This window comes from Hippocampus comes, unplaced genomic scaffold, assembly GCF_001891065.2.
Source record: "Hippocampus comes isolate QL1 unplaced genomic scaffold, H_comes_QL1_v1.1 scaffold68, whole genome shotgun sequence".
Taxonomy (NCBI): Eukaryota; Metazoa; Chordata; class Actinopteri; order Syngnathiformes; family Syngnathidae; genus Hippocampus; species Hippocampus comes.
In genome coordinates this window covers 6,737,722-6,746,817 of record NW_017805625.1, presented here as the reverse complement: position 1 = coordinate 6,746,817, position 9,096 = coordinate 6,737,722, and the positions used below count along the sequence as shown (strand labels likewise).

The following is a 9,096-nucleotide window of genomic DNA, read 5'->3' as shown; positions in this document are numbered from 1 at the left end:
ATATGGCAGGGAATGTGTTTACTTTTTTAGTTTTGATTTTGAGCAGCAAATTTGGAGTTACATATTGGTGCTCACCAGGAATGCATAGGCAAAATTGCACAAATTTTCACTTGAAAGAATAGTGGCGATCTTGGGATTTTTTTCTGTTCAATTTTCAAACTGTGTAAATTTAATACACTTCATCTTCAGCATGTTTAGTGCCACTTTTGTAAGTAACCAAGCCCCCGTCCAGGCCACGCCCCCGTCCAGGCCACGCCCCTTCCGCTTTTTTCATCACTCGCCATTGCCATGTATGCGAATATCGTTCCAGCACAATAAATGAAATAATCATGTGTAAAGTAGAGCAAATTACTGGTCATTGGACCTTTTTATTTATGTATTTATTTATTTAAGTAAAAGTAAAGCATGATGTTTGTGATAATTGTGGAAGATTTCTTCCTTCAACAAAAGGGTGCATTTCAATTTCATAGTCTGTATTTTGTGATTTATTTTTAATTTCAGCCTTTTTAAGATGTCAGTAAAGCAGTTTAATCAGTCACCTCCTCGTAAAAAAATAAATCTGAAGTAGTAAATCTACTCAACAGGACTTCGACCAGTATTTCCTTCCAACCATAAAGTTTAAGAGCTTCACAGCACAGCAGTACTTGTTTTACAAGCCACTAGTCGGCGCTGTTGACATCGTTAAGTCCATCTGACGCTCCGATGATGCCGTGATTCAGTGTCATGTGACATCGACAGAAACGAGTCGCTCCTAAAAGTTACCGGTAAACTGCTTGCCCAAATGGCCAACGTGGGGTCCGTTGTTTTATTTTGCGTTTTGCTGTCTGCCGCGTCAGCCGGACTGTATTTTAACAGTAAAGAGCCCTGTTATGTCCCCACGCCGAGGACAAACGGCTTCGGACTGAGGTAAGTTGGATGTTTTGAGCAAATTTCCTACATACTTAGCCACATGGCTAACATGTCGGCAGTCACGAGTTCGAAGGGACGACACGGGAAACCACATGAAGTGATAAGATATATAATACATCTATGAATCACTGCGTTAATTGTTTAATAGACCGCAAACGCGCTTGGATAATCATTTGTTTCACAATTCGGAAGTCAACTGTTATGTTGTGTACACTGCTGGTAGAAAATGAGGAAGTTTGACATAATTAATTTTTTTTAATGGCACATTGGTGAGAACTGTTTTTTTTTTTCCTGTTCGGTCCTCAGACGGCCATATTAAATGTATCAAAATAATATGATTCATTAATCAGGGTGTGCGTGAAGTCTCCACAATTGTCTTTATAATACAACACATTTATCACAAAACAAATTACTAGACAAATCAGTGCAAATGATTACATTTTCAAATATATTTTTCAATAGTCCCTGTGCAATGTCCACGTCTCAATAAACTAGTTGTATTCCATACATACAGTAATCCTGTAGGGGCGGCATTGTTCCGTGGTTGCGTTGTCGTTTCCCAACCCACAGGTTGGCACTTCGACTCGCAACTAAGTCGAAGTGTTCTTGTCCAGTTGCTCCTGATGCTACGTCATCAGTAGGCGAATAAGGTAAACCGTGTAAAGCGCTTTGAGTACTCGAGGTAGAAAAGCGCGATATAAATCACAGCCCGTTTAGTTTTACTGAGACAGCATATCTTATTTTGTTTCAGAAAACCACCAAAAAAATGCCTGTTCTTGAGAAGTAACTATTTTTAGGCAATGGTGGTCTTTCGGGCAGGCTGAATCAAGTAATTTCACCGAACATATGGATTCATCGGAAAATAAAAATTCAGCCTGTGTGTTTGTCTTTTCAGGAACTCGCCTCGCCCTCACGAGTATTTAAACATCTCTGATTTGCCCAAGTCGTGGGACTGGAGGAACGTTGGCGGGATCAACTATGTTAGCACCACCCGCAACCAGCACATTCCTCAGTACTGCGGCTCATGTTGGGCTCACGGCAGCACCAGCGCAATGGCAGGTTGGACCCATCTTCTCTCCTTGTGTCAAACACGTTATCGTTATCAAATGACAATTTTTCAAAATCTATCAGCAAGTGGCAAAATGGCCATCCCCTGAGACGGGTGGATTTTGTTATTCAATCTGTACTCCATAACTGTTTTGCAGAATTCTGTGGTTAACATATTGTAAAAACGTTTTTTGATGCAACTTCCCCTTTAAAGTTTGGGTAATATGGTAGAAGAAATGACTACTCAAGGAAGTTGCGCTGGACAAAGTGACACTTGAGGCATTTTAACAGTTTTTTTTATTTTTTAATTTTTTTTTTATTGTCCAGATCGCATCAATATTAAGCGGCAAGGGGCGTGGCCGTCCGCCTACCTCTCCGTGCAGCACGTGGTGGACTGCGGAGGAGCCGGCACTTGTCACGGCGGCGATCATGGCGGGGTGTGGGAATACGCCAACACCCACGGCATCCCGGATGAGACGTGCAATAACTACCAGGCCAAAGACCAGAGTGAGGCTCTCTGAGTGACAGCGACCGAACAGCCCCCCGCTATCCCCCAACCCGTTTTATATTCTGCCATCCCTTTTCCGTAGAATGTAAACCATTCAACGAGTGCGGTACCTGTACCACCTTCGGCGTTTGCAACGTTGTGAAGAACTACACCCTGTGGAAAGTGGGCGATTACGGGGCGGTCAGTGGGAGGGAGAAGATGATGGCTGAAATCTATGCCCGAGGACCGATCAGGTTGGTTGAATAATTACTGAAATCTGCCAAGTTCAGCTCAGAAACATCATAAGTGTACTCATCGAGCAATTGCTTGTACTAGTTAATGTGAAGAAATTTGAGTATCGTAGAAAAGGTGATTTATTTTAACTTGGTGAAACTCATTTACAATGGTTTTTTCGGGGGTGTGGGGTCGTGTATCCTCTGTTATTTGCTGAAATTTTTCATCTTTTTGCTGTATTTGTGTGCAGGCCAAAGTGGCGTTTCATATAAAAGTATTGCTTTGGCGCCAAGGAACTTTGTCAAAGTAATTTTAGGAACTTCATGTAGGCAATTAGAAACCTTTTTTAGGGTGGGAGGCTTCAATTATTTGCAGATTTGTGCTGTTCACACCAGGGCTCAGTGACCATCCCACCCAAATATTGGGGGGGACACTGTCACACACATTCATTATACATTATTAAAATATTTTTTAGAGGGTAAGGTTAGATAAGTTTATTTGTAGAGCACCATTCATACACAAGTCCATCGTGCATTAGACAAAATAATAATTACAGACATGACTGAATGAAAATCAAGATAAGATCCTAATAGAATGAAATAAGACAAAATGGTCCAATGAAATGTAAAAATCACACACTGAAAACCTCATTTCCATTAAAGGAAAAAACGTATGTAAAATTCCAGTTTCTTGAGCTCATGAATTTGGGGGATTTGTTCGCTGTAAGTAGGATTGGTTCGATATTCGACTTCTTTTTTTTCCTTTGGTTTCCGTATTTTCAAGTGTATCCTCCCTTACATGCACTGCTTACACTAACAACATGGCCGAAAGATGAGCGACTTCACAAAAGCAGTCTGTGTTGCCAATTTAGCAATTTGAGCAGTAAATGTAGCACTTTTTCTGACCCTTCTAGTGTCCCTTTTTTAAAAGAAAAGGGTACGTTAATTCCTGGTAAAACTCAGATTATGAGTGGAATCATTTTCATACAGTTTTTTTGTATGAAAATTTTGTGGTGTGGTACATCATCATTTTTTTTTTTTTCGAAGCCAAAGGGGGAAAAGAACAACTAATGCAATTGGATTGATATGACCCAGTTCTAAATGTAATGTTTGGCTTTCAAAGTTATACAAAATTAAATGAAATATTTGACTTTGTGAATGGTGATTCTGTAGAACGAGTTCCACTTTTTGAATTGAAAGAATACAATTTCCCTACATATTCAAATTTATTGAATTGCACCTGTAGTAGGATTGCAGAGCGGGATTGTTCCAGCAAATCATTTGCAAATAACGAGGGGCATTTGTGCTTTTAGCTGTGGTATCATGGCAACAGAGAAACTGGACAACTACAACGGCGGTCTCTACTCCGAGTACGATGAAGACCCCATCGTAAACCACATCGTGTCAGTGGCGGGATGGGGAGTGGAGAACGGCGTGGAGTACTGGATCGCACGGAACTCTTGGGGAGAGCCGTGGGTAAGCGCTTGTCTCAAGAGTTACAAAGTCAAATTACGAGTGCACGCGGTGGCCTTGTGTTGAAAAAAGTATCATGTCGTCAGGGTGAGAAGGGCTGGCTCAGGATCGTCACCAGCACCTACAAGGGAGGAAGGGGAAGTTCCTACAACCTGGCACTGGAGACGGATTGTGCCTATGGAGACCCTATCGTTCCGAAAGACTACTTTGTCTAGATCACACCAGGACTATGGATCCAGTTTTAATCATAACCGAAAAGGGAACATATTTTTCTTTCTGTTTTTAAAATGCTTTTTAAATTAAAATGCCAAATGGTTGGATCTGTTGTGATTTTCAGATTGTTGAACAGTCTAAAAAAATTTTTTTTACATGATCGGTGTGACAGTATCAAAAATTCCCCACAATAGAAAATACAGGCAGATCCAACCATCACAAAACACTTTTGCATCTTACAATAAAAATCAGCAAGATAAATATGCTTGATGAACCACTGTCACATTCTGCTGCTGTGAGTGCTACACAGGTGATTAAAGCGTGCATTTACAATCTACAAGGTGTGACTTGTTTTTTTTTTCTTTCCGCACAATGATTCTGCTGAAAATATGTCAGTCTTCAAAGTGATGCTTGTGTGGCCTTCTTCTCACTCACTGTGCTGAGATGGAGCTGTATTGAATCTGCATCTCGGACAGCTCCAAGATGACCTCAATGGCCACAAAAGTCCCAAGTTGCATCATCAGACTGGTCAGTCCAAAAAGTTGTGCTTCGTCATCATTTCTTTCCGGGTACACACCGTCCTCAATTTATCATGATGAAATTTGACTTGCAATGAGCTGGAAAATAAAACAATTTGTTAGTTTCCAAAAGCAAGATGACAAAAAGTAGTTCGGTGAGTTTTGGGGCGGTGAGGGCTATCGGCGTACCGATGAACTCTGCGACGGGGTCGTGTTCTCCTTCTGTGCGGATTGTTCCGGCGATGCTGTCGTTTTCCAGGATGGGCAAGAAGAGCTGAACGAAGTCCGACGTGTACGGAGGTGCGATCACATCCAGGACCTTTGCAAGGACAGGACCGTTGGGTCAGTTTTATTCACAGACTAAATATATTTTGGTTTGGCCTTTTTTTTTGAGTGCGACTATCAGAGCCAATATTTTAATTTCTCCCCGTTGGAGTCGTTACCTCGGTGACAAAATAGCGAATGAGGGAGATGTCTGTGTTGAGCTTCTCCAGACACTTGCGAATGTAGCCAACCACGGGCAGGACATAACCACGACTCAGCAGGTGAACCATCCGATCCAGGAGGGTCTTCTTGAGCTCCAGCTGGGAGCAAAGACAAAAGGTGTCGTCACTTGAGAATACCTGAAGTGAGGAACACACGCACACACCTGCTCCATGACATCAAGCTGCGAGTGTTCGGTCTCAAAGAGCTTGATGAGCAGCTGGAGAACTTGAGGATGCAGCAGCTGGTGACACGTGCAGATCTGCCGGGGAAACGGAAGGCCAAGGTTAGTTGGCCTTTTAGAAGAAAAAAAAAAAAGACTTCAACTCTCTCTCTGTACCTCATCCAGCAGAGCTAAGTGGACCGGCGTGTGATCCGTTTGCAGCTGAAAGTAGCGGGGTTCCGACACGGTCCAGTCCACCCACTTCAAAACCCCCATTGCGACCACTGGGAATCTGAGGGACCATTGACACCAGAACAACCAAAGCCACCTACTGATTAACGTCCATTGATTTTGAATTAGCAAGGTAATAATAGTTTGGGATTTTTCATTAGCGTTTTCATTTGGTTTTGGCCACCCACCGTATGCACTGGTACAACGTTCCGAGTTCAGCCACCAACTCTGTGGCGCCTTTGTTTTCGTTGCAGCAATGGTTGTGCACCGTCTCGATGGCCTTTGAGGATGATTTAAGCTCGTCCTTGTTGATGTTCACTCGCTTGTTCTGAGACCAGAACGGAAAAGGTCAGTTTGGCCCTTCGCGTTTAGTTTTAAAAGCACAAAAGGTGAGAGGTCAAAACCTTTTTCCACGTCTCGACCACGCTGGCAGCGTACGCCAGGATGTGGATATATTTGTGCTTGTGGTCTTGGTTGATCTTGGAGCCAGGCTTGAACAGCGAATGCATGAAAAGGTCCAGAAAAGCAGGCACTCTGATCTGAGGAACACGAAACAGGAAATCCTCAAATCTATAGCCTCGAGTCTTCCAATTTTAAATGGATGATTTAAATGGGCCAAAAAAAAAAAGTCTGGTTTACAATGGAAGAACATTTCAAATGTTCTAGTTATGCTACGATGTCACTGTACGTGCGGGCTTTCCTCACCAGCTCCACAGGAGGCGGGTCCATGCTGCTGAACATCTTAAACAGCACGGTGATATCAGCGGGATTCAGGGCTCCTTTGGACAACATGGCCCCCAGCGCCTGGCAGGCACGAGGGTAGGCTGCTGCCGTACCCAGCGCCAGCGTTATCTGACTGGCGTCGTGGCCCCTGACGCAACACAAGACGCAATGAACAGATGTGCCAAAGATAATGTTCAACTGACAACCTTAAGGCCAGTATTAAATTGGCATCTTTAAGTTAGTCCAGTGCAGTGGCGTTTTTTTTGGTCATGTGCAATGGATTTCTATTGCATAAATGTATAACATGTCAGTCATTGGTGTCTGCCTGGGGAATTTGCACCCGCTTGTAGAGCACCTCTTGTGGGCCGACTTCTGCACCTCCTGACCAATCCGGCGCACAGCGGAGCCGCCTTGCTCCTCCTGGGCCAGAATGGACATCATAGCCTGGGCAAAGAGGTATGTGTGCTCACCGTGACACACCATTTTCTAGATGAAACCAAAAATCAGGGAAATTGGGGGGGGGGGGGACAGAAAGAAAGAACAACTCATCAAACTATCAAACATAGATATAACTACACACTGTTGGGAATTGTCAAGATGGGGCTCACAGCAAATTCTGGCAGGTTCTTTTCGAGGTTCTCCTCTCCTCCATCCAGCAGCGTGGCTAAAGATGTCCTCAACACACGAGAGAAAACCTCCAGTTGCTGGCACGCCGTCGACACACTGGTGATCTCGCCCTGGTAGCCTGCGTCTGAAATCAGCTACACAGCACACGTTTCTTTTACAGCTGGATTTGACTGAGGCCCTCTATGCACAAATTACTCGGATTAAAAAAAAAATAGTTTCTACCTTCACGGTGAAGTTGAGCATCAGACAGTCGGGATGAGCCTCGGCAAGCTTGTAGAAGAGGTCTCGCCACGTCGTGTGAGCGATCATCTGCTCCAGCCAAGCGGGAGTCTACAAACACATTCTGAATCTCATCCACTTTTCAATCTGATTGTGCCTTATTGTGAATGCAGAAAGTGATCACGCAACTCTTAAAAATAGCAGGGGTTTTTCATATTAAATAAACAAACAAAAAAATGGGAAAGTGATAAACCATTTCAAAGCTTCTGGCATTATTTTAGGAAAGCGACTTGACTGCATTATTAGCTCATTGGTACCTCGCCCTCTACGGTGAAAATGGAATCTGCTTTCTGGGGGTCAAAGTGCTTTATCAGCAGACTCTTCAGATGATTCTCAACTCGTTCTTGTACTTGCGCTGGCTCAACACCTGGAAAGCACATGAAAATTCAAGCGAAATGAACGAGGCCCACAGCACGCACGGTGTGGAGAAGCAGAGGCGCGGTGGGAGAAGCTACCGACCCATCTGGATGAGCCATTCCGCCAAAAGGTTCACGGTCTGAGCTACGGCAGAGTAGTTTTCCGACAGAAGCTGGATGACGTGCTCTGGAGAACCACCCGCCTGGAAATACCTACAATAAAAATACAAGAGTAGCTCAACTTTATTGTCCTTGTCATATTTTAGGACCTATCCATCCATCCATCCATCCATTTTCTAATCCACTTATCCTCACGAGGGTCATGTGTGTGCTGGAGCCTATCCCATCTGACTTTGGGAAGTAGGCGGGGTACACCCTGGACTGGTAGCCAGCCAATTGCAGATTTGGTGAAATAAATGAATCAAAAGATGCCATGACTTGCATGAAAACAGACAAGTGTGTACATTTTGAGGGTGTTGAAAATGGCAGGCTCCATGATGTAATCCCTGCTGGAAAATTTCTTCAGACAATCCTCCTGGATTTTCCCCAAATTTTCGACGTCAACATACGCATCCTCCTGGAAGAAAATGGCAAGACTGTTTTTATGTTTTATAGATAATGGGATGGATGTTTCTGCTAAGTGAAGCGCTGCACTGCAAGAGTGGTTCATGTGACATTTTACCTATAACGACTGACTTCGGGCGGAAGGCGCAGTACACCCTGAACTGGTCGCCAGTCAGTTACAGGGCACCAAACACATCTACATCCCCATGTACAAGAGTGTGTGCACACTTGTGCAACCGCGTTAATCCAGTTTTTTTTTTTAAACTTCACCTCTCGAAAAGATATCTCCCAATCTAGTAGTGGAATTCTTAGATCACATTATTGGTGGAGAAAAGTTTAAAAGTAATTTATCTTGGTCAGTTTGAATCTCTAAGAAAGTAAGTCAATTCAATGTGAAATGTGCATGTCGTAGCCAATGAACTTTATCTTCCATTCCTAAGCAATTCGCCCACACCTGAACAATTAATATTCTACGGCTGATGTGTAAAGACATCGTTGACTGTTGTTCCTATTCAATTGCCATGCTAGCTCACAATAACCAGCCAAACAGTCAAAAGTCTTACCGTGTTAGCGTCCGGGCCTTCCCAGTCCCCAGCGCCACTATAATATTCCTCGTCCATGTTGACGGGAACGGGTGAGTAGAATTTAATTAATTGCAGTAACCGGTAGTTTGTATCCTTACCGCATGAAACACTGTGACGATCTTTGAATGAGCTAGCCAGGTGGCTAATAACAACTGGAAGAAAATGGCGAGGCGGTGAACCGTAAGCCACGCCTTCATATATTTTTT

General features: G+C 43.5%; 2 protein-coding genes across 2 annotated transcripts; one reads left to right on the top strand and one right to left on the bottom strand.

Annotated features, from left to right (window-relative positions):
• Positions 1-706: 706 nt before the first annotated feature.
• ctsz (cathepsin Z) lies at positions 707-4,699 on the top strand. The gene is made up of 6 exons (XM_019880904.1): positions 707-906; positions 1,805-1,968; positions 2,284-2,463; positions 2,547-2,697; positions 3,990-4,152; positions 4,236-4,699. The coding sequence occupies exons 1-6, from the start codon at positions 782-784 to the stop codon at positions 4,362-4,364; spliced, it is 912 nt and encodes a 303-aa protein (XP_019736463.1). The 5' UTR covers positions 707-781; the 3' UTR covers positions 4,365-4,699.
• nelfcd (negative elongation factor complex member C/D) lies at positions 4,509-8,926 on the bottom strand. The gene is made up of 15 exons (XM_019880903.1): positions 8,870-8,926; positions 8,207-8,319; positions 7,846-7,955; positions 7,644-7,753; positions 7,330-7,437; positions 7,089-7,241; positions 6,836-6,966; positions 6,463-6,628; positions 6,162-6,296; positions 5,946-6,085; positions 5,704-5,818; positions 5,530-5,625; positions 5,324-5,464; positions 5,070-5,199; positions 4,509-4,979 (listed from the first exon to the last, which is right to left on the bottom strand). The coding sequence occupies exons 1-15, from the start codon at positions 8,924-8,926 to the stop codon at positions 4,945-4,947; spliced, it is 1,740 nt and encodes a 579-aa protein (XP_019736462.1). The 3' UTR covers positions 4,509-4,944.
• Positions 8,927-9,096: the final 170 nt, after the last annotated feature.

Coding starts and splice junctions, on each gene's coding strand:
- nelfcd (XM_019880903.1), bottom strand. CDS start 8,926: ATGGACGAGGAATATTATAGTGGCGCTGGGGACTGGGAAGGCCCGGAC. Junction 7,754..7,845: donor GGAATGGCTCATCCAGATGG/GTCGGTAGCTTC, acceptor TGTGCTTTCCAG/GTGTTGAGCCAGCGCAAGTA. Junction 5,819..5,945: donor ACGTTGTACCAGTGCATACG/GTGGGTGGCCAA, acceptor ATGGTCCCTCAG/ATTCCCAGTGGTCGCAATGG.
- ctsz (XM_019880904.1), top strand. CDS start 782: ATGGCCAACGTGGGGTCCGTTGTTTTATTTTGCGTTTTGCTGTCTGCC. Junction 907..1,804: donor ACAAACGGCTTCGGACTGAG/GTAAGTTGGATG, acceptor TTGTCTTTTCAG/GAACTCGCCTCGCCCTCACG. Junction 2,464..2,546: donor CTACCAGGCCAAAGACCAGA/GTGAGGCTCTCT, acceptor CCTTTTCCGTAG/AATGTAAACCATTCAACGAG.